General features: G+C 44.8%; 1 protein-coding gene across 3 annotated transcripts in view; it reads right to left on the bottom strand.

The window, feature by feature from the left end:
* Nucleotides 1-25,378, bottom strand: part of GCC1 (GRIP and coiled-coil domain containing 1) — a 68,247-nt gene that overhangs the window by 4,952 nt on the left and 37,917 nt on the right. For all 3 annotated transcript variants that reach the window (XM_078677840.1, XM_078677836.1, XM_078677838.1), the window contains exons 2-3: nucleotides 13,689-14,753; nucleotides 55-2,155 (exon numbers count right to left, since the gene is read on the bottom strand). In XM_078677840.1, coding sequence (XP_078533966.1) covers nucleotides 854-2,155; nucleotides 13,689-14,714 — 2,328 coding nt within the window. In that variant the 5' untranslated portion in view covers nucleotides 14,715-14,753 and the 3' untranslated portion in view covers nucleotides 55-853. The remainder of the gene's footprint in view (nucleotides 1-54; nucleotides 2,156-13,688; nucleotides 14,754-25,378) is intronic.

The following is a 25,378-nucleotide window of genomic DNA, read 5'->3' as shown; positions in this document are numbered from 1 at the left end:
AGACCCTCTGGGTGAGTAGTGCGCTATACAAATTTAAACTTGACTTGACTTGACTTTATATATGTGAGAGACACACAGCATGTACTTTGAAGAATTACTAGTGTATGGATAAAAATGCCTTTTATTAACACTTCAATCCAATGAGCTGCCTCTGCAGAGTTGACCAAAACTTGATGTAGCTTTCCCCAGTTTCTTAGATGGAACTATAAAGAACGGTTTCAGAAAAAATGGGTTAAAAGTTCTGGTTATAGGAAACACTGAAACTCCCAAATCTTGCCCGGTATTAAATTAAAGCAAACTAAATGATTAACTCAAAAATTGAGGACAAAGAACCCAAAACCAAAAGTCATAGCTACAATCTCCCTTCCATGGGAGGGAATATTGGCGAGGGAGTTTTCTTCCATTACCTTAAGCTTCAATCATTTCACATCGAAACAAATATGACTGCAGCTGGGGAAAAAGCTGTAAATCTGCTTTGGCTTGTCAAACACTGCCACGTGACCTTAGGCTGAAACTTAAACCGATTAAATTGAAGAGGCAAGGAGCAATGAGCAGATATTATCAACAAATCACCACTGTTTTAAAATACGGAGGGTTTGCGAATATCCAATATTGTAAACGACCCCGATTTCTTTGGGAGCAAGCAATTAACTCCTGGTCCCTATCTGTGGATATCAAAGCACACTGTGCCTCATCACTTTCATACAAAAGAGCAATCATTTACAAAAAATCTACGTATTTACAAATGCTAGACATTATGTGTGGTATCCTGCATTAAGGGTTTGTCTTCCACTGGCAGTGAGGGGCTAGGCGTTATTGGCATCCCCAGGCCACTGGGAGCCACAGGCTAACTTCATCTTTTCCCCGATGGCCACCAGCTGCCAATACTCTGATGTTTCAACACAATCCGCTTCTCCTCTGGACTGAAATGCAAGATAGTCAATATGGCGGAGAGTGTCTGCTGGCGCCCGAGCAGGTCAGGCAAAGTCAGGAAGCGGTACACAATGTTCTTGAGATACTCCAAGTTGGCTCCCTCTCGCCCTTTGTCCCGCAGGTCCTTCTGAAGGAGGGCCTGCAGGGCAGAGACCTGATCCTTGTGCTGCTCTCCCTCCACAAGCAGCTTATCCTGAAGTTGGTGCACCTCCACCTCAAGTCTGTGCTTTTGTTTGCGCAGAGCTCCTATTTCCACTTCTTTTCGGGAAAGCTGCTCAACATAGAGGAGGAATGTTGGTTCATTGGCACTGTGTAAGTGCAGTGCCTGGGGAAGGCCATCCTGGGAAGAAAAGTCTGTGGTGTTGTCAGGGATGTTCTCGCCGTTGGATGATGTTAACATCTTGCTCCCTGGAAAGGCGTAGGACATAGCAGTGGATCTCAACTGCTCCAACTCCTGATCCTTTTCCGACAGAAGGGCCATTACTCGGTCTCTTTGTTTGTGCATCTCTTCATCCAGCATGGCCGTCTTCTCTCGATAATCCTGCAGGCATTTCTCCAGTTCCTGTTTGTGGAGGAGTGCCAAGTGGACCATCTCCTGCTTCTTGGCTTCTATTTCTCCTGCATGCTGCCTCTCCAGCTCATCACAAGTCAGCCGCAGGGCAATGTACTTTTCCTTGAGCTCTGCAGCCTGCTCTTGAGCCTCCTCCAGCTCCTTGGCAAGGTTGCTATCCTTGGTGTTTTTGTTTTTGAGCACCACCTGTGCCCTCATTTTATACCTCTCAAACTCCTCCTTAAGCTGCTTCAGCTCTTGTTGGTAGTACAGAGCAGTGGCTTTCTCTCCATCAGTTGCATCGGTTTTTGCTAGCTCTATTTCACAGAGCTTTTCTATGTCTAGGGTCTGTGGGCTCTTTTTGGCTGCCAACTGCAGTAACCTTTTCAGCCTTTCCATTTTGTCCTTCAAAACATTGATATCCAAGCTTGGCTCCTCCATGTTCATATCCGCCAAAGACCTGCTGGACGCAGCGATGGCCAGTGTTTTGTTCTCCATGTCCAGCTGCACAATGCGGTCCCTTAGTTTTTGAATTGTAGCCTGGTCCTTCTGCTTTGCTTTCTCATAGGTGCCAAGGAGTTCAGAGACTTCAGAGACTTGAGACTCCAAGCTGGCCACCCGCTCCTCCTCCATCTGGGAATAAAGGCGAAGCTGCTCTTCCACCTGAGCGGTCTGAAATGACATGACAAAAAACAGGTAAAACACACAACTTAAACATACCCTAAAAATGGCAACCAATCACGAAATCACAAGGATTTAGGGACACAATCAGAAAATCATTATGTTTATTATGTATGTGGATGCGGCGTAATCAAGAGAGAGAGGTAGGACCAGATAGCTAGTCCATGTCCCCGGTTAATATATGATTAAATCAAAAAGAGACTAGCTCAAGTTACTTTTAGGGGAGGGGGAAGACTCTGATATGTTTTGTCACGGAGTGTGAACACCCAGCAGGTGTGTTCAAAAAGCCCTCACCCACCAACCTGGTTGGTGGCATGCTTCATCATCGGGCCCACCTAGTGGCACCTAGCGTGCCCCGGGTGTGCTTCAACGCCTGACTACAGCGGAGCTGGTATTTTACTGAGTGTGCGGTGAAGATAGTTAAGGAAGTGATGTTAAAACGGCTGAACGGTGGTCCCAGTACCCGAAGGTAAAATTAGACTTTAATACCTGGGCCTCCGTCAGCGGTTAAAAATAAGGCAAGGGGATGTAAGAGGCGAGTTACGACCTCTCACATCCAATGGGTCAACATGTTTCAGCCAGTGCCTTATGACTAGACTGGCTTTCTTCAGGACCTAAAATAAGTGAGTGCAAATTACCTAGTGGGGGTGTAGGGGAGACTATGTGTCTACACGCCCTAAAGTGTATCTACGTGTGAGAGGGGGATTCCCTTCTCAAGACCACGCAAGTTATTTGCTCAGTCTGACCTCAAGGTTGGGAGGTGGCAAAAGGCTTGACCAGTACTTCTGGGTTGAGCCTGCTCTGGACCTGTAGTGCCTCCTTCGCATACCGGTATGCGAAGGAGGCACTACAGGTCCAGAGCAGGCTCAACCCAGAAGTACTGGTCAAGCCTTTTGCCACCTCCCAACCTTGAGGTCAGACTGAGCAAATAACTTGCGTGGTCTTGAGAAGGGAATCCCCCTCTCACACGTAGATACACTTTAGGGCGTGTAGACACATAGTCTCCCCTACACCCCCACTAGGTAATTTGCACTCACTTATTTTAGGTCCTGAAGAAAGCCAGTCTAGTCATAAGGCACTGGCTGAAACATGTTGACCCATTGGATGTGAGAGGTCGTAACTCGCCTCTTACATCCCCTTGCCTTATTTTTAACCGCTGACGGAGGCCCAGGTATTAAAGTCTAATTTTACCTTCGGGTACTGGGACCACCGTTCAGCCGTTTTAACATCACTTCCTTAACTATCTTCACCGCACACTCAGTAAAATACCAGCTCCGCTGTAGTCAGGCGTTGAAGCACACCCGGGGCACGCTAGGTGCCACTAGGTGGGCCCGATGATGAAGCATGCCACCAACCAGGTTGGTGGGTGAGGGCTTTTTGAACACACCTGCTGGGTGTTCACACTCCGTGACAAAACATATCAGAGTCTTCCCCCTCCCCTAAAAGTAACTTGAGCTAGTCTCTTTTTGATTTAATCATATTATGTATGTGGACCATGAATGGAGATGTGAGCTGCTAGGAGCACCAAAAGCACAAATAGCAATCTGTCTAACAAAGAGCGCTGACCTACGAACCAATCAGTACTGAATACCCAGAAGAGGTATTAGATCGTGAACACAGCCTAAACACACACTCAATGCTCTTTTACACCATGCTTGCACTGGAATGAAGCAAGGGGTGTTCTGGATGTTATCTGGATGAGAAACATCTGTAAAGTCACTTGTCTTTATGAGTGGACCTTCTGGAGGGATGAGTGGTTGTAGAATTGTAACAGTTTTCAGGCTGAACTAAAACACGCCATAAACAAAACAAAATGGATATATATATATATATATATATATATATATATATATATATATATATATTATATATACACACTTGAGGATGAAGGATCACAAGAAAACAACAGCCTGCCAGGGCACAAATCTGGATCCCAAAGGATACAATGTGTCACAAAGAAATAATATATATATATATATATATATATACACATATACACACACCACACATACATATATAGATATATATGAGAGAACTGTCAGAGAAGAATATATACTATCGTTTTATGTGTGCTAGTGCACTATGTTAAGTTAAAAACATGGAGTAGTAGTTACCCTCATCCTATTACTCCCTGGTGCCTGTTCCCTCCATCTGAGACCTCCAAAGACAACCACTTATTCATCCCCCCCTGACCTCACTCGTTCTTACTTTCTCTCCACCTCTCAGCCCCTTAAAACTTTTCACACTTCATTCTGTTTCCCCTTTCATGCAATTTCACCATCTTGTTCTTCCTTCCTCTTGCAATCCTTACCTCAAGGCTCAGAGAGTTGTTTGGCCACAGCTCTGCATCTCTAGGTTTCCGCCCCTTCTGTGAAAATCTCGTCGGACTCCATTATACTTCGTGGCAATTTCTAATCCTGGTACTTTTATATCCACTGTCCATTCCCCGCTTCTCCTTCTTAAGAACAGAGAGCCCTCTAACTGTTTTCCTTTTATTCACTGTTTATATGCCGGCGCCAGCCTATGCACGGGATAATGAACATCGCTGTGTTCTTTATGTGAACAAGATGCTGTCAACTTTTTGAAAGAGTTATGTTTTTATGAGAATGTAACATACATAGTGTATTCATGCGGACTGTAGAATCATTTAAAGTAAATCGTTTTCCACATAAAGAGTGATCACTCTGACATATAATTCACCTACCTGCGATGCTGCTTTGAAGCACATTCTTCATAAGTCACAAATTAAGATGAAAAAATTGTATACGTGCAGATCAATTGTCTTAGCCGATTAAAATATTTTTTGTTTTTGTTTCCATATAGTATAAAAAGCAATTATAAATGTTAAAAAAGAATACACTGCGTTTTAGGACTGCAACACACAAACGGAAAGATAATGAAAGTTAGAACATGGCACTTCCTGTAAACACATGTGTGGTATTTTGAAATGTATTTTTTACCCAGCAATGAAAGTTTTGAAACCAGTAAGCTCCTTTTTAAAACTCGTGGAGGCCGAAAATTAACTGTACAGTTAGTTTTGGAGAAGACAGGTAGCCAAAACTAGTATGAAGATAATTGTCATTTAATGTTGCAAAGCTGCAGTCGAAACATCAGTGAAACATGAAATTTGGCCCTGAAAAAAGGATTTCGAAAATTAGCTGGGTGCAGAAGTAGTAGAGACAAGATCTAGGAGGTAAAACGAACGTTAACAGAGAAAAGGTCGATTCAGGAAAGAAAGTGTTTTGTTCTGGATAAAGTCAAGAGAAAAGTGACTGTCCATAAGACACTCAACGGCAGATAAACAGAAACATGCATGTGCAGAACGAGTAAAAAGAGGGGCAAAAGAAGTCGCATTTTGCACCTAGTCTGTTTTCGTTATTAACTAGTGAAATGCTGGACTCGGGGATTGACAAAACTGAGACAAGTTCAACGGTACAGATAAAAGGCTACCTACAGATTCACTAAATTGATCATTATCTGGCTCATTCTATGCAATTCCCATCACAGTCTATCGCCACAAGGTTACAAGACACCCTGCTTTCAAGAATGGGACATGTTCTTGGTTATAGCACATGGTATGATTAAAGAGTTGCTGATAAAGTGTTTAATGGATGGATGTATTTAGGAACAAACAGGTGTATACAATAAGACACTGCGTGAGAGTAGGAACAGGTATTCCCTACTTTATCTTCTTCAATACACGTAATGAATAGTGGGAAGCTTGATTGAAAAAATATAAGGAACTGCATTTTTCTCATTTAATTAATAATGCCATCTCTGGTTCACCCAGTTTAATTGAGCATCTGTCGCAACGTTCTGTATGATAAAGTAGCCTTTATTCGTAATTAAATTTCTGCCGCTTATTCACCATCGCATACTGCTCCTTAATTAGCAGGTTTTTGAGCCACTTACATCAAGCTCTTTTAAGCATACTTAAATCCAATCCGACAAAAGGCTTTACATTTCATACAGATACACTACATTTCAGTCACCTATTGACATACCAGCACATTAGGTCTGGGCATTGTTAAAACAAGCATTTGTGAAGCCAGCTCTTAAAAGCCCTCGCTGACCCGCGAGAACCTTTACATTTTTAGACCATCTCTGGTCTGCTCGTCACAGCTAAAACTCTGGGGAAACTCGTCCCTGCATAAACCCAGCGTTAATGTGAGTTTTCTAAATGCTTAGATGGTAACCGATTCGTCTTTAACCTTGAAATACGATTTAGCTACTTGTCGAGGTGCTGGCTAAAGACAGAGGAAAATGTTAAGAATGTCGATTTCGCAAAAGCAGAAGAAAATATTTCCATCCCTCTCACTTGAACATTAACAGTGCAATTAAAACCTGGATGTTAAAAGTCAGGCGCAAAAAAAAAAATCTTACCGCAAGTACTTTTGCCCTTTCCTCCCTATAGACACTTTCATGCTAAAATGTGGATAGTAAACATTTGTCCATGGACGCGTAAATATCCCATGTTTCCCAACTTGCCTTGGGAAAAAGGATGCAGGTGCAATTTATGTTCAATTTCTGAAAGGAGTTTATGCGCACACAAGGGAAATACCATTTAAACAAAGACAGACAGTTACTTCTAAATGTTGACTGGGACATCTTTGGCCAATTAAGGAGAATCAGTCCTTATTACTATCTTATCTTTTTAAAAGGTGCTATCCACTTAATACACTTACCACTGAATTCCATTTTTTTCGTGCCGGATTCAAATGATAACCACATTAACATTTACATAAAATAATGAATGGGGAAAATGCCCATCCCAATGTCTACATATCCTGCTGTGAACGAGAATCACCACCACTAAAATAGATATTGAAGGAAGAACTCAAGGATGTGCCCCCCAAATAGCGCTTCACAGCCTTTAGGAGCCAGACTTCTATTAAGGATTTCCTGGAGGGAAATGGATTCTGAATACAGTGATTCACCACAAATCTGAAGAGTATGTGTCAAGTCACTGAACCTATTCGGTTTGGAGAAAAACATATCACTATTTTAAATACTAAATAAGTAGATGGGTTGAAAAGGGCTGGAATTATTTTGGGAAAGGCAGTGTGGTAGTTCAAGTACAGGACTTGAAGGCAAAAAGGAATATGCTACTTACCAGTATGCATCTGTTCTTGGCATGTAGGGCTGCTGACATTCATATCTGTGCATAGATCGCCGCCTAGTGTTGGGTCCGGATGATTGCACATTGTTGTCCTGGAAGAGTCTTCGAAGTATCACGAGATAGGTGGCTCCTCCCTCGGACTACAGTGCACATGGGCATCCTCTCCATCCTCAGATTGTTTTTCGCCATTGTGGCAGAGATGGAGTATAGAACAATAAGAGATGTCCATGCAATGAATGAATGCTGCAGCTGTGACAGGCACCGGGGAGGTGGGAGGGCGATATGAATGTCAGCAGCCCTACATGACAAGAACAGATGCATACTGGTAAGTAGCATATTCCGTTCGAGGCATGTGGGCTGCTGAATTCATATCTGTGCATAGAATGTATAGCAGTATCTCCCTTAGCGGTGGCTACCTGTGTCAGCTGCAGCAGTCTGGAAAAGAGTTTTGAGAACAGCCTGTCCTACAGCAACTTGCTGTTTGGAATGTACATCTACACAATAGTGTTTTGTAAATGTATGTGTGGTTGACCATGTGGCTGCTCTACAAATTTTGTGTAAAGGAATATTTCCCAGGAAAGCCATGGATGCCCCTAGCTTGCGTGTGGAATGCGCTCTAGGGGGGACTGTTAAGGTGCGTGTTGCTTTTAAATAACATTTGGATGCACTTAACTATCCATCTGGCTATACCTGATTTTGAAATAGGGTTACCCTTGTGTTGTGGTGAGAAGGCAACAAACAATTGTTTTGTTTTCCGAAATGTTTTAGTCCTGTCTATGTAATATAGCAGAGCTCTTTTGACATCTAGGGTATGTAAGGCCCTCTCGGCTACTATCTGTGGGTTCTGAAAGAACACTGGCAGTTCTATAGTTTGATTTATATGGAAATGGGATACCACTTTTGGCATGAATTTAGGGTTTGTTCTAAGAACTACTCTATTTGCATGTACTTGAATGAATGGCTCTTGAATAGTTAGGGCTTGCAGCTCACTAACTCTTCGAAGCAAAGTAATGGCAATAAGGAAAGCCACTTTCCAAGTAAGAAATTGTAGTTCGCATGAGTGCAGTGGTTCAAAAGGTGGTCCCATTAGTCTGGTTAAGATAACGTTTAGATTCCAGACTGGTGAAGGAGGGTGTCTTGGAGGAATTACGCGTTTAAGTCCTTCCATTAACGCTTTAATTGCTGGCACCCTAAATAGTGAAAAGTGTTGCCTGTTTTGCAGATATGCTGCTAACGCAGCTAGGTGTATTCTGATGGATGAAAAGGCTAAATTGCACCGTTGTAGGTGCAATAGGTAGCAAATGATGTTTTGAGTGGAAGCATCAAGCGGGTTAATGTCATTGTTATTACAGTAAATGACGAAACGTTTCCACTTTGCCGCATAGCATGCTCTGGAAGTGGGTTTCCTTGCCTCTTTGATAATATTCATGCAATCTGGAGGCAAGTTGAGGTATCCAAACTCTAGGATTTCAGGAGCCAGATCGCTAGGTTCAGCTGTTGCGGATCTGGGTGTTGGATTTCTCCATGGTTCTGAGTTTGAAGACTGGGTGTGAGTCGCAGTTTTTGATGAGGCACCACTGACAGTTCTAGGAACGTTGTGTACCATGGTTGCCTCGCCCACGTGGGAGCAACTAGGATTAGCGTCAGAGAATGTTGGCGCATTTTGCGTGCCACCAGCGGTATTAGTGGAGCTGGGGGAAAAGCGCACGCAAATTTGCCTCACCAGTTCATCCATATCGCATTGCCTTGCGACTGCGGATGTGGGAACCTGGCGGCAAAGTACTGGCATTTTGCGTTTTCGCTTGTGGCAAACAGATCTATTTCCGGGTGTCCCCACTTCCGGAAGAATGGTTGGAGCACTTTGGGGTGAATTTCCCATTCGTGCATCTGTTGGCTGTGCCTGCTTAGCAGGTCGGCTACTTGGTTGTCCTTGCCTGGGAGGTGTTCTGCCATGAGAAAAATGTTCCTCAGAATGGCCCATTTCCACATTGCTTGAGCTAGGTGCGACAGCTGTGGTGAGTGTGTTCCTCCCTGTCTTTGAATGTAATACATACCTGTCATGTTGTCCATCCGGATCAACACAGCTTTGTTGCGTACGTGTGTTGTGAAAGCTTTTAGGGCTAAAAAGATGGCCATCAACTCTAGAAGGTTGATATGCATTTTCTTTTGCTGTACAGTCCAGAGTCCCTGTACTGTGCAGTGTAGGACATGGGCTCCCCATCCTACTAGGGATGCGTCCGCTGTCAACACTATTTGTGGGACAGGCTCTTGGAACAGTCGTCCCTTGCAAAGGTTTTGTGGATTCCACCAATGCAGAGAGTTGTATGCCCGACTGGTCACCAACACTAGGTCTTTTAATTGCCCGTGAGCCTGGTTCCACTGCCTTGCTAGGCATTCCTGTAGCGGACGCATATGTAGTCTTGCGTGAGGGACTATGAATATGCATGAGGCCATCATGCCTATTAGCTGCATAAACACTCGGGCTGGTAGTGAGTGTTGGGGTCTGAACTTTTGTATGAGCATCTGCATTCCCTGGACACGTGCTGTGTTGGGATATGCTTTTGCTGCCAGTGTATCTATTGTCGCTCCCAGGTACTGTTGGACGTGGGAGGGCTGTAGATGTGACTTTGGGTAGTTTAGTGAGAATCCTAAACTGTGCAGTAGGTGTATGGTCTTTGACATGCGGTCGGCACATTGCTGGGCTGTTGTCGCGTGTATTAGCCAGTCGTCCAGATAAGGGTACACATGGATGTGTTGCCTTCTGAGATGTGCTGCCACTGTAGCTAGACATTTGGTGAACACTCTTGGAGCTGTTGTTACCCCAAATGGTAGGACTTTGAACTGGTAGTGTTGTCCTTGAATGGTGAACCTCAAATACTTTCTGTGAGCAGGGTGTATTGGTATATGAAAGTATGCATCCTTGAGGTCTAAGGTTGCTAGGAAGTCTCCCTTGCGAAGCAATGGTAAGACTTGCTGGAGAGTGAGCATGTGAAAATGCTCTGACAGAATGTACAGGTTGAGGGGCCGGAGGTCCAATATTGGTCTGAGAGACCTGTCCTTCTTTGGAATTAGGAAGTATAGGGAGTATACTCCTGTTCCCTGATGTTGCAGTGGGACTGGTTCTATGGCCCTCTTTTGCAGCATACTGATGACCTCTTGCTGAAGTAGCGTTATATGTTCCTGTGACATAGGACGGTGCACGGGTGGTATGTTGGGTGGAGTTGAGGTGAGCTATAGGCAAAAGCCATGTTGGATAATTTGCCTGACCCACTTGTCTGTGGTGATATTTAACCAGACTGGCAGAAATTGTTGTATTCTTCCCCCGACTGGTGTTATGTGGTCTGGGGGTAGTGGCAAGAAGTCACTGCTTTGTGTTAGTGGAGGATCTATTTGCATTGCCTCCACGACCTCTTCCCTTGGTATTGTTTCCTCTATAACCACCCCTACTGGTGTTCTTGTTATATGTGGATGGTGTGTTACTTTTGTAGTTGGAGGATTGCGGTGATGTTCCTCGTGCTCCTCCTCTATAATTGGAGCGACGAAAGGAGCCCCGGTGTTGTTGGGACTGAAGAGCTCCCATAGACTTTGCAGTTTCTGCATCCTTCTTCATTTTGTCCAGAATTGAATCAACTGCTGGACCAAATAAAAAGTCTGGGTTGATTGGCTGATTAAGAATTGTAGACTGGACTTCATTCTTAAAGCCTGATATACGAAGCCATGCGTGGCGCCTTAGCAGCACGCTTGTATTGATGGATCTGGCAGCTGTGTCTGCCGCATCTAGGGCACATTTAATGGAAGCATTGGTGATGAGCTTTCCCTCTTGTATAAGTTCATCTGCCTGCTGTTTGTAGGGATCAGGTAAGTGTTGTAGAATTTCTTCCAAACTGTCGTAGTGCGCCCTATCATATCTGGCTAGCAAGGCCTGTGTATTGGCTATTCTCCAGGAGTTTGCTGCCTGACCCGCCACTCTCTTGCCTGATGCCTCAAAGATTTTAGACTCCTTGTCTGGAGGAGCGGCCTCTCCAGTAGTCTGCGAGTTTGCACGCTTACGTGCGTTGAATACCATAAGGAATCTAGGAGTAGCTGCCATTTGATGTATGTAGGATCTATAGGTGCAGCCCTGTATTTTTTCTCAATTCTAGGGTTTATGATCTGTGCTCTAGCAGTGTCCTTAAAAATGTCACTTGCATGTTTTAATACCCCTTTTAGCATTGGGAGTGTCTTTACGTGTCTCTCAGATGTCGTCAGGGTATCAAAGAGGAAGTCTTCCTCAATAGCATCAGAGTGCATCTCTACATTGTGGTAGGTTGCGGCTCTATCTAGTAGTGAATTAAATGCTACTGTATCCTCTGTGGGTGATGGCTTAGTAGGGTATACTGCAGGGTCTGTAATGGGCAGAGTCCCTTTAGTGTCTGGTTCCCCTCCTCCACCCCATGGCTGTGTGTCTGGCTCTGAAAGTGGGTTTTGTGGATAACCAAAACCTACATCTGCGTCCTGATCTTCATCAGGGTTGTAGTCAGAGCGTGCAGGTGAGGTTGTGGCAAAAGGAGTAGTAGGCATAGCCGGAGTGATAGGTTCAAAGAATATAGGAGAGGTAGCACAGTCTCTCTTTTTCTTTAGTGGGATTTTGGGAAGGTCTTCAGTTGGTAGAAGTCTTTTCTTTTTGGTATAAACAGTTACTTTACCAGTTTTTGGGTCAATGTAGATTTTTGACTGGTTTTATGTGGAGGAATCTGGGTGAATACATTCCTCTTCCACAGTCCTTGGTTTGGGTGCTGTAACCTTTGGTTTTTGTTTTTTCGGGTCGACGCTCTTTGTGGCTTCGACCGTTTTAGGTGGTAGGATCGATTTAGGCTGTTTTTCAACGGGTTTTGTAGGTTGAACGTCCTTGGCTGGCTTCACAACCTGTTTCGGACCGAGTGGTTTTGTCGGTTCGACAGTGTCTTTATGTTGTTTTGGAGCCTGCTGTTTTGGCTCGATGCCCTTCTTCGATTCGATGGGCTTCGGCTCGACCGATTTCCTTTCGTCCACCTTCGGTTTCGCTTTCGGGTCGACGGTAGTTTTGGGCGTGGGCCTTGTTCTGTCGTTGACCGGTTTGTTCCCCTTGCCGATACCTGAGGCTGATTTGCTCGATTCGACGTGCTTTTTGGGGGTCGATTCGACGTGCTTTTGTGTCGATTCGACGTGTTTTGGCTTCGAGGTTGACTCGACGGCCTTTGACTTTGAGCTCGACTCGACTGTTTTGCTTTTCGATGTCGACTCGAATGGTCTTTGTTTTCGAAGGTTGTAGTGTTACCGTGGCCTTCGGTTCGACGCCTTTCGGCTTTGTGACCTTCGGTTCGACGTAATTCGGTCCGAAGACTGTATTGTCGATTAGTTTCGGTTTCGATGGAACCGATGTTGTGTGACGTGTCTCAGAGGGCTCTTTTGATATGTTCTTAGCCGGACGGTATGGCAGGGCTGTAGAACGAGGATGTTGATCTTGGCTAAGGCCTGCTGGCGATGCCTCGACCTGAGTCTCTGATAGAGGTCTAGTGTCTATATGGGGCGGTGTACTCACGGTTCGCCCCTCGTTGTCATCGGAGTCATCTTCAACTGCTACGATGTCTGATTGTATTCCTCGAGATCGACGATTAATTCTCCCTCTTCGGGGTAATATTCGGAGTCGGGCTCCGAGTATTGTCTTTCGTCTTGATCCGAGTCTTCGGCGCTGGCTAGATCTTCTTCGCCATCGAAGATGTTATCGGGTTCTGGTGCCGACCGTTGCATTTCTTGCCTCGCCGCCCGTCTATTCCGAATAGACTTTTTGGATCGGAACTGGGCACAGGCTAGGCAGCTATCTTCATTGTGATCTGGAGATAGGCATTTATTGCACACTGGATGCTTGTCTGTGTGCGGGAACTTCGAGTTGCACTGAGGGCAGAACTTGAATGGACTTCGTTCCATCGACGGACGGTCCACGTGGTGTCGAGAAGGCCACACGGCCCGATTCGACGACTGGAGTGCAACAAAGTTCTAAAAGTGTATCGGCACCGAGCGCTGAACAATACCGATTGATCCGAAGGCCTTTTGAAGAGTTTTTCTTGATTCCGAACTTGGAGAGTAGGAAGTACATCCGAACCCAATGGCAGAGAAAAAACAATCTGAGGATGGAGAGGATGCCAATGCGCACTGTAGTCAGAGGGAGGAGCAACCTATCTCGTGATACTTCGAATACTCTTCCAGGACAACAATGTGCAATCATCCGGACCCAACACTAGGCGGCAATCTATGCAGATATGAATTCAGCAGCCCACATGCCTCGAACACCAACACACACACAAAAAAACATTTATCAAGCTTAAAAGAGGAAGCTCCCAACAACTTGATCTGTGAATAACTCCAAACCACCGAGGAGCATATTACCTTCAGCATCTCCTGCTGCAGCTGGGACTGCAGGTGAGTCTTTATGTTGGCCATTTCCTTTTCCATTTCGTGTAGCTGTGGATCAGGTTTGTCTCGCTCATCCTGGATGGTGTGCAGTTCCTTTGTTCGCTGTTGTAGCTCACGGTTTAGGTGAGCCACCTGCAGCTCATACTCTCCGACCCGCTCTGCTAGGTTCACCCTCCCAGCCAGGCACCCCCTCATGTCCTCGAGCTTTAGCTCCACATCTTGCCGCTGTGCTCTCTCTTGCTGCAAAAGCTTCTGAAGCTCTCGGAGCATGACAGCATGGTCGTTCTGCTCCTGGGCCCGGTCATGCTGCTGTGTGATGAGTCGAGCTTTGGTCTCCGCAAGCTGGTCTTGGACACTCTTCAGCTCTTCCTCAAACCACCTTTGGTTTTCGGAGGCCTGTTTGTTTACGTCATCCATCTCCTGCTTGGTTTTCCTCTTGTCAGCCTGGTAGGAAGCTTCCATGCGGGACTTTTCCTGAGTCACTGTGGATAAGGCATTTGTCAAAGTTACCAACTGAGTTTTCAGTTGAAGGACTTTCTTGTCCAATTCACTGACAGCAGTAGGCCCACCTTCCCCGCTTGCTATGCTGATTCCACTCTCTGAGCCACTTGCTTCTTCTGGTTTTGGTAGGGGGGATCCACATAGATGATCCTCCTCTGCCAGCTCCCCCTTGATGCTAGAGAGGCTAGCAGTGGTGTCCACACTTGCAGCTGTTCCAACACTGTCCTCACTGTGCAAGGAGCATCCATCATCGCCAGCATCTCCCAGGGAGGTGGCACCACCACTGCCCGCACTGTCCAAACTTGCTTCAGCCTGATGGGTCACAGACAACACCTTCAAGCTGGCCTCCAATGCTTCTTTCTCCTTTAGAAGACTCTTGTAGGCCCGCACAACATCTTTTAAACGAACCTGGTACTGAATCAGCTGTTTCTTCTGGTTTTCGATAGTCTCCAACAGTTCCTTCTTTCCACCTCCAAAATTCATGCCAAATTTCTCCATGGCCCACCGTCAAGGGCTAGTGTGCACTTCTCATGGTACCTAAAATGAAGTGAGGGAAGTGTTACTCACTGAACTAGGACAGCTCTTTCAGTTGTAGTGATGCTTTGTCACGGAATAAACATATAACAATTAGTCTGAATACAACATTTTACTATCCAGCTATTGAACACCAGCAGAGCTCACTGTGATCAATAAACTCAGTCTTAACTTCTCTCACTGGCTAGATACTCTCGGTCATCAGAGATGTATGCCCATTCCCCTAACCGAATTCATCACAATGACCATATTTATTCTACATTTTCTTTTTCAGACTGTTCACCCACCATCACCTCATGCAAAACTCGGACTTCTTTAACCCAGTATTCTGCACTCGTGGTTGGCAGTCTAGAGCCTATGGCACACAGCAATGCATCCACATACGTTTTCCAAGAATTGATATCTTTACCTTTCGTATCTTTTCTAACCTCTTTTTACGCAGCTTAATTTACAGAATTATCACCAGGAAAATACATACTTCTCTTTCCTTACTGCCCAAAGTTTAGAAAGATGTGCTTCTATAGCAACACACACATTTATCTGGTTGCGATCCAAAATTTTATTGCAGGTCTTATTAATAGAACATCATTTGGAAAAGAGAGAATTCAGCGGTGATAGTAAATTGTTGGTAAATCTATTTATCAACAGTATATACTCTCTCAAATCAAGCTCATTCGTCTTTAACAGTGGTCATTAATTTCTCCTAGCCATGGGGATGTTAAACTTTAGCCCAACATAAGGCTGTGGTGGGAGATCGGGACCATCTACTTTTGCCTTGTAGATAGTTTGGCTGCTAGTAGTAGATGAGAGCCTAACTTACTAGTCATCGAGAATATGCAAAGATGCCATCCTTGTCGAAACAGTGAATTTAGTAATCTCCTTAATGAGAGACAAAGTTCCACTCCAGAATCTCCTTTGTCTTTCCACAGCCACCAAATAAGAAAATTAGAACCCCTCTCTTCACACCCCTTTCAACAGGTATCAGAACTGCCGAGCATTGCCCTCAATCTTAACAAAAAAATGAATTTGTTCTTCTGTAACGAAACTGGAGCTCATGTAAAACACTCTGACACCCAATGTCTCGGGTCTAGTTCGCGCTGTATGAAACTCTATATATAAAAATAAAAAAAAATCTTCTGGTGTGAGGTACCATCTTTACATTACTTTATAAGGATTTTCACTTTAAGGAGCACAGATTGAAGGTTTGGAGGCTCCGAGGTGTGTGCATTGGAATGGTGGTTCATAAAAAGCCCCTTAAGGCCAGGCTACACACCTCTTGTTTCAGTCTATACCATGGTTTGTCTCAATTGTGAGGAGGACCGGGCTAGAGCGGGCACAAGCTGTGCAACTGTGATATATCTATTGACCTCTGGAACTCACAGCCTTCCTTCAAAGGTCATATTGCAGAGTTTTGCATTGGCCCGGTGTATCATTATTCCAAATAAATGTCCAGAGATTGTTTTTTATGGACTATACTATATGTGTTGGGAATGGAGCATCACTCGTCAGAGTTCACCTTCAATGTACTCCTTTTGCTCATATTCCATGAGACGATCTTAGGATTAGCAGTTTAATTTGGGGCTTCCTCTTCGCGCAACATTTAAGTAGTCTCTGTGTCAAGTTCACTATCCAAGGTATCCTCTCATCGACATTTATTTATGGCGCTCTTCCTGGACCTCCTCGGGAGCTGCGATTGCAATTCTGGACGTATCTCCTCAGATGGACCATCATCTCTCGCATGGTACAGTTAGAGGCCTAGTAGTTTAGCCACTTCAGCTCTAGAGGACAAAGATTGCTGTCTGCTATTTGACTGAAAAAATTGTTGGAAAGGGAATCCACGCTTATAATGGATATGCATAGGTTAAAGAAAATCAATAACATTTTTGAGGGATTTTCTTTTGCTAAAGGTTGTGCCTTAAATTATATATTCCGGAATAGCAGGATCAGAGCCTCTTTGTACAAAACGGGTTTAGCTTTCTGTGCCGCTCTCAGAATCGCCTACTTGACCATGGAAAAATACATTTGTGTCAGAACATCTGGGGTTTAAAGTTATTCTGTATTTTATAGGTTGTAAATACATTGTCTGTATGGTCCAGGTGTACTGTAGTGCTTTTTGGGCGCAGTAGCAGCATGAGGAAAAAGACCTAATTATAGTTCTGAAATACCGGGGACTGAATTGCTGCGGCTACACTCTTGATAAATAGATTATTTTTCCTTGACCTGTTTTCTACATAATCCAGCCTGTCCAGGATTTGCTAGTGTTGTTTTTCAAGTTCTTCCACTCTATGATTTTTGTAGTTAACCTGTCTCATGAATACCTTCCACGGCAATTGTTTCTAACGGCTCCATCCTGGTTTCAACTTGTGCGTCTCGTGGTCTAATTCAGCAGTGTTTTATTGCAAAGTCTTAGTGTAATGCCCAATCTCCCTTTGAAATTTCAATACCAAAACATGGACACTGACCTTTGATGATGGTACACCTGGATTGGCTTAGTTGGGAAACCCCCGAAGGAGCTCAGCTGATGAGGCCAAAGGTGTCTCATTCGACTTAATTTGGGACTAAGAAGAAGCAACCATTTCTTTTAAATTGAGTCCTTTAGCTGCTTTGCTCCTGGCCACCAATATGGTTGTTGGGGCACCATAGCTGCAGTCTGGTCAACAGTTGAGAGTGAAGTGGGATGTTTGCAATTTGGTGGCACTGGGGCCCAGACCCAAAAGGTAGCCATGGAAGGTAGGTTATCATCTCAGTGGCCATGAGAAGAAGTGGGTAGTCACTCATGAGTGACAGTGATGGCACTTCAATTTTGGAGAAAACACATGCTGTCAAAATGTAAATTAATGCAGTACTATTTTTAGTGCTCTGAAAAGGATATGGCATTTTCTTTCAGTCTCGGCTCGCAATTGTGACAATGGCCTGTAGGGTAGAGTGCTGGGGTGTTGAAGAGAACGTCCAGGTGCTAGGAAATGAATCTGTCGGGGGTCTCAGTCCAAGGGGATCCGGGATGGGAGAGAGTATCTCTTCGGCGTAAGTCCGAGTGTGTGCGGGAATACCCAGGAAAAAGTGAGCCATCAGCTGGAACTACGCCAGGACGGCCCTCGTGCCGTAGCTCCAGCTGACGGCTCACTATTTCCTGGTTATCACCCGGACATTCACTTGAACACACCGGCCATCTACCTTACAGGCCACCATTACCGAACGATCTCCTCTCGATGCCGGTAGTTCATGCTGGTGCTCACCATTCTCTCCCCCTCCCTGGGGATCACTCTCTCTGATCTCCTGCATTAGTCCAGAATTATGGTGCCTCCTCACCCTTGAACTTGCCTCTCCCTTATTGGAAGGATCCCTCATCCTGGTCAGCACGAAAATACTGTAACCTGGTCCTGAAGATGACCTGAACTAACAACAGGTCGAAACGTCGACTGCCCAGTGCAATCTTTGGCGCATCTCCATGGTTCACCTACATTGTGTCTGTAATTTACCATTTGTAAACCAACATCTCTTCTAAATATTGTCACTATTGTTTTTCTGCACCGCCTTTCGCGGTGTCACTTGCACCGTTCACATTTTCATGAGCACAGATGTGCACAAGTGCCTTCGGGTCACGCTCATATTTAAAAGTAAATAGTGCCGATACTGTTCTTTTGGTCTACATTGGCTCTAAATACAGACTACTCCTGCATTATTCAAACAACCCTTCCAGTCTCCCTTTCTTTCCTTTTTGCAACAAATGTGCATGTTTTATTAACGATCTTTCTAATATTACCCATTTAGACATTGTTACTTGTTACATAAAGGAGGCCTGGGGCATCGAGCAGCATACGCATTGCGACTCCTCCCTCAATCCAATACGATGCAATGGTTTAGGTGTACGATACATTGTATGTAGGAACTTGAAATGTATAAGATGCAGTCTATAGTTGGGAGAGAGGCCCTCAGTCTGCCCACAGCAGTACACCACTATTCCTCCGTTTAGGAGTAGAGTCTACTGTCCACGGGCGTAAGCTCCTGGGGCGCACACCGGTGCCCTGTTCTGCATAGTGGTGTACAGCTGTGTAATCAATTTATGACGTGCTGCATTAGTTAGTATGTGTTCTAAGGCATCTAAGGTAGGCGAGGGTCTGGGAAAGTATTATTTATCGCTTTGCAAGGGGCTCTTAGCTGTTGGTATAGGAGGATATTTGTCACTAACTGCTGGGTGGCGCCCAGTGTCCAGGAAGGGGGGAGGAGGGGGATCGTCCCTCTGGGTACAAATCTGCGAATGTGCGCAGCGGTCTCTGGTGTGTCATGGCTTTAGTATATGAGTCTAACAGTGCTGGTATTAGTGGGTTATTTATTGGAATGGAGTGAGCATAAAGATAAGGGAGTCGAGCCCGGCGTCTCAGGGTGTCTCATGCCCATTTCACACAGACAGCCATAGTGGCTGTTTTGTGTAAATATCTATATGGATAGTATAGCGCTGTGGACAGGGGTGTGGGGTGTCTCAAATCTGCCTCCACCGCCACATGCAGTTAAGATTCAATGGGATATATCCTGTAGTGGACATATTGAGCCCGAGTGCATACTGCACATAGTGTCATGGCTGGAGCATTTAATCCACCTTGGCGTAGAGATAGGGTAAAGATTTCCCGCACTATCCAGGGCTGTTTTCTGGCCTCTGCAAGTGTTATTAATAGTGATCTTAATCGTTGAAGGAATCTGGAGAGTAGGGGCAGCAGTAGATTAACAAAAAGATGCAGGAATTTGGGCAGAACCACCATCTTAATCAGAAGGCAGTCTTTACTTTTTGAGCACCCAACTGCAATTACATTTGTTGGATTGCACCTCCACTCGAGGTGGGTTTTGCCGCAGTAACAGTCTAGTCTGGATATTTGTATTGCGCAACATATCACATCCCAAGGGAGTCTCATGGCGCATGCGGGCAGTCCTGGAAGGAAAAGATGAGTCTGAATGGGATTTTAACTAAAGAGCCATGTTTTCAATTTTTTGCGAAAACTCATGAGTTCAGTAGTTGTGCGTATGTCTAGGGGGAGTTTGTTCCATAGGGATGGCGCCATAAAGGAAAAGGCGCGTCCGCCATTTCTAGCAGTTAGAACTCTGAGGCGTGAGTTGTGACTTGATCTCAGTTGTCGACCAGGCTGGTACCATGTCAGTTTTTGATTCAAATATTTTGGTCCTAGGCCATACATGTGTTTATGAACCAAACACATGGTTTTAAAAAAGGCTCTTTTTTTAACAGGGAGCCAGTGTAGGCTTTTTAGGCATGGCAAAGAGGGGGATCGTCTGGGTAAACCAAGAATCAGACGAGCAGCCGTATTTTGCACAACTTGCAACAGGAAAGGTTCAATGAACAATCACATCTATGGCTCAAGGTTTATCTTAGAGGGCGTTGCCGTAGTCCAGTCTGCTGCTGACGAGGGCCTGTGTGACAGTCCTTCTGATTCTGGTGGGGATCCATCTGTGGATCTTGCGGAGCATGCGGAAGGTGCTGAAGCAGGAGGAGGAGACGGCGTTGACCTGCTGGGTCATAGACAGCGATGAGTCCAGGATGAACCCCAGGTTGCGTGCGTGGTCGGTGGGTGTGGGTGCGGCTCCCAGGGTGGCTTGTCACCAAGAGCCGTCCCAGGCGGAGGGAGTGAATCCGAGGATGAGGACCTCTTTCTTGTCCGAGTTAAGTTTAAGGCTGATCTGCATCCAGCCGGCGACGGCCTTCATTCCTTCGCGGAGGTTGGTTTTTGCTGTGGCGGGTTTTTGGTGAGTGAAAGGATCAGTTGAGTGTCGTCGGCCTAGGAGACTATGTTGGCGAGCGGTGCCATGTAAACGTTGAAGAGGGTAGGGCTCAGGGGTGATCCTTGGGGCACGCCGCAGATCTTGGTGGCTTCGAAATGGAAGGGGGGAGGGGAGGAGGCGGAGCCTCTGGGCTCTGTCAGTGAGGTGGTCCAGTCCAGAGCTTTGTTGCGTATTCCTGCATCGTGTAGACTTGTGCGAAGGATGTGGTGGCAGACGGTGTTGAAGGGGGCTGAGAGATCCAGGAGAATGAGAGCTGCGGTTTCGCTGTTGTCCAGTAGGGTCTGTTGTCGTCTGTGGCAGCGATGAGGGTGGTTTCTGTGCTGTGATTGCTGTGGAATACAGATTGAAATGGGTCCAGGATGTTTTTCTCCTTGAGGAAGCAGGTTGACGATCTTTTCGATTACTTTCGCCGGGAAGGGAAGAAGGGGCTGGGTCGCTGTGAGTTGCTTGAGTAGGGCGTTGATCTCAGCGTGCTTAGAGCTTTCCGGGAAGGTGGCAGTCTCGAAGGAGCGGTTTACAATCTTCTGGAGTTGGGGTGCGATGATGCGTTTTGCTTTGTTGAAGATGTGGTGAGGGCAGGGGTCTGATGGCGAGCCGGAGTGAATGGTGTTCATGGTCTTGATGGTGTTGTCGTTGATGAAGCAGGTCGAGGAGAGCAGGTGTTTGCTGAGGCTGGGGGGCGGTGAGTCTGCAGTGTCGGTGGCTGTAGGGACGGTCTGGGTGTTGAAGCTGTTGCGGATGCTTGCAATCTTGCGGTCAAAGAAGGTGGCTAGGGAGTCGCATAGGTCTTGAACAGGCCTGGGCAGTAAATTTCGTTCCGCTCACGGAATTTGGGTAATTTTGCGTTCTGCGGAGAACGCGGAATTGGCAAAAATTCTGCGATCCGCGGCTTTGTGGAATTTTTTGCTTGTTCGCGCTTTCAAAATGCGGGTTTGCAAGATATTTCTCCCCGAGCACGCAAACAGCGTTCGCGAACTGGAAAAAAGGATCGGGAACGGGCGGAATAAGCTATTCGTGTGTTCGCTGAACTTTAGCGTGCTCGCAGAGATTTTTTACCGTTTTGCGGAGCTTTGCGTAGCGCGACTACACAAATTACACCCACCCCTAGTCTTGAATGAGTAGGTGAAGCTAACAGAAGGCATATGTAGGAGTATATTTAGGATAAAAAGTAGGGATACTAGGAGCAAGGGTAGAAATTAGTTTAGGGTTACAGTCTGATTAGGTAGGGATAAAAGTAGCAATAAGTAGGAGCAAGAGTCAGAGCATATAAAATTACACAGGATTTAGAAGAAGTAAGATTAGGATTAGGTCACAGTAAGAGTAGGAGTAGGAAGGAGTGGAAGTAAGATCTCCAGGAGGACCAAGGAGAAGTATAAACAGGATCAGGTGTACGATGAGGAGCAAGGAAAATAGATGCAAGTAAGATTAGGCATATGTGCGAGCAAGAGTAGAATACGATTAAGCAGGAGTAGGTAGCAGAAGATAACAGGCAGAAGTAAACAGTATTAGGAAAATGAGGAACAACATAGTAGGAGTAAGCAAAAGTATATAGGAGTAAGAAGGAGTACGACGAGGAGCAGGTAGGGCTCGGAGTAGCTGTACGTAGAAGTGGAAGTAAGTAAGAGTGAAGGTAGGACTAAGAATGTGTAGAAGTAGACATATGTATAGGAGTAATTAAGGCTAAGACTAGGAGTCATTATTAGTAGGACTAAGCAGAAGTAACAGTGATACCAGTAAATGGGTGTAGGCCAGAGTAGGTAGGAGTAAGAAGGACTAAGTAGTAATAAAAAGAATAAAGCAGAAGTGAAAGTAAGAGTGCAAGTAGGAATAAGTAGTAGTATGTAGGAAATAGTAGAAGAGTAGGAGTAAGTAGTCCAGTGGGCAGAGGCGGAAAGCTCTTTATTGCACAAGGAGGCTTAGGGAGGACAAAAGCCTCCGGAATTAGTAAAGGCTTGGGATGCATGGATACCTACAATAGAGGAGGTTTACAGGAGGGGTGCTTGCGGCTCCTGGGGGATTACCAATTGGGAATCAGACAGAAAGGTGAACAGAAGAGGGTAGGGATTGGAAAGGAACTTTTCAAATTGACTTTTATGACAGACCCAATTTCTCATGACTGTATTGCAGTGATGAGAGCTTTGACACCCCCTGATGCCCATCTACTTTGCTCTCCTTCATCTTCCCTTCCCCTGTTTCCCCCTCCTTCCTTGCAAGTTTAATAACTGTGATCTTAAATCCAATAAGCACGGTATGAGCTTGGTCACACCTACTTAAACGCAAATGTCTTACGTGTGCCTGTAGTTTATAGGGCTAGGGGTCTGGACCTTATATTTTGCTTTTTACGTTTTTTTACATATGAGAAACTATGTACTTATGTCCACTGGGTTGAGAGTTTGGTTTTGAAATTCAATAAAATCATTTAAAAAAAAAAAAAAATAAAGAGTAGGAGTAAGTAAACGTAAAAATAGAAATGAGGGTATATAGGAGCAAAGAGTGAGTTAAAAAGAAGTGGTAGAGTAGGAGTAAGTCTGTTATATACCCCTCATACTACCTCAAACCTACCCCAAAAAGAAAAGGGGAGGTTTACTAAGAATATTATTTAAAAAAAGTAAGAATTAGGGGAAGGTTGTATATTTTATGAATTTGGGTGGTAAAGACAGGCTGAGACATTGGCAGATGTGAAAGCACCAGACACACAGTTCAACTGTGGATACCGAAGAGACCTGGAGTCTCAGACACCATGAACTCTCCCAAACCCACTGTGACAAAACGCCATATTGGGAGTGGCTGAAGGCCACTGGGGCAGGATTCCAGAGTCCTGGAAGCGCACACAGATGTCTCTGGCACCCTTGAGTAAACAGCAGACCCAAACACTGCTGAGGGCACCCTCTAAGAATGCTTTTCTGATAAACTATCCGGATTAACATAAAATGCCCTACTCAAGACACCATCCCCCTGACACCCCCCCCCCCCCCACTCAACCCCCCTCGCCCTTTTCTTTACTTCACAAGGGCTTAAATACAGGTAAATTTAATGACACAAGCTAAAAAGAATTAGACATCAAACAAAACTCCTCGCAGGTCCGCCTATCTTTGGTAGAAATGCTTAGTTTTATCAAATAAAAAAGGGTGGGTGGGTGGTTGGGGGGGATGCAGCGTGATATGCAGGACGTGCAAGGACGTGTGCAAATTAGCGATGAAAGGCGCACAGACAGGGGAGCGGGAGTATAGCGCGCGCGGCCACGTTAATTACAAAAACAGATGGCCCCTGCGCGCTGCTGCTGGCTCCCGCAAGGGGGATGCCACCACAAGCACGAGTGCTTGAAAAGTGCAGACCAATTTCTAAAGGTACTCTCCTGGAGCAGCGCATGCGCGCTGCGCTAGGCTCGACCTAAAAAGGTCAACGCTGCAACATTTTGTCCATCATTTTCATGATGTAGTAGGATCCATTATTGTGGTCAACAGGAAAATATATAGAACATGGCATGGCATGATCTGGTGACTTAGGAAACATATTACTAATCAGACATTAATTGATGTGATTAGAGACTTAAAGCAACTCTGGAACAAACCTGAGAATCAAAATCTAAGTTAAACATTTATATTTTGTACTGGTTGACAAACTCGCTTTGGGGTACATAAACCACTTAGCAGGAAATGTGCATTGGCTATTACCTACCATATGCAACATAAAGTACTACCATACACAACTTAAAGTAATTGGTTTGTCTTCAAGACTGGCAGATAGTAGTAAATACCAGCCTCTATCTAGACTGAACTAAGCAGCTGCATCACTCACATGCCTGCCTAAAACTAGTCTTACACACATAAATCAGCCTTTAAAAACAAAAGCAATATGTATTTCAAACATGAGAAAAGACCGATCACATCTCACTGCCACTTAAATCACTACAACAGCTGCCTATAGATTTTCAGAAGAAATGCATGCAAAACCGAAAAATAACTGAAATAGCTAGCATAGACATTAAAATATGTTCTATTTATTATACATATATTTTTCCTAAACATTCCAATTCAAAAGGACCAATTGCAGATCTCAGGTCACAGCGGTGCCACTATTTTCTTCCCATTCTAAATGCCATGTGATGCTATTATAAGATATTCAAAGCTACCTACACAATTAGAGGAAATACTGTTGAGGAACGACCATCAATCTGGCATTGTATCTGTTGAGGATGTGACAGTGTGGGTAAAAACAGAAATTCGATAACCAATGATAGCAATTCATCACAATTCAATAAACAAAACAACCTCTTCCAATCCCTTTCTGGTTCTGCATCAAATATCTGAACAAGCATTTGCAATGCAATAGGTCTCGCATTTACACCAATTTGAGCTATTGACATTGTAAATGACAACGCCTTGTATTTTTGTTTTCGTTTTTAAAATATGAATAAAAAACGCATTGTCATTTACAATGCCATAGCTTAAACTCTTGTATACCGAAAACATATTCTATATATATCTGCAGTGATAGTGATCTCACACCTATATCAGCAGTGACAGTAATCTCACACATCTGCAGTGATAGTGATCTCACACCTATATCTGAAGTAATGGTGATCTCACACTCATATCTGCTGTGAAAGTGATCTCACACCAATATCTGCAGTGATGGTGATCTCACACCTATATCTGAAGTAATGGTGATCTCACACCTATATTTGCAGTGATAGTGATCTCACACCTATATCTGAAGTAATGGTGATCTCACACTCATATCTGCTGTGAAAGTGATCTCACACCAATATCTGCAGTGATGGTGATCTCACACCTATATCTGCAGTGATAGTGCTCTCACACTTATTTCTGAAGCAATAT

The sequence above is a fragment of the Lissotriton helveticus genome, chromosome 1_1 (assembly GCF_964261635.1).
Source record: "Lissotriton helveticus chromosome 1_1, aLisHel1.1, whole genome shotgun sequence".
NCBI classification, from domain to species: Eukaryota; Metazoa; Chordata; class Amphibia; order Caudata; family Salamandridae; genus Lissotriton; species Lissotriton helveticus.
The sequence above is the reverse complement of the archived record's forward strand: the minus strand, read 5'-3'. Positions and strand labels throughout refer to the sequence as shown.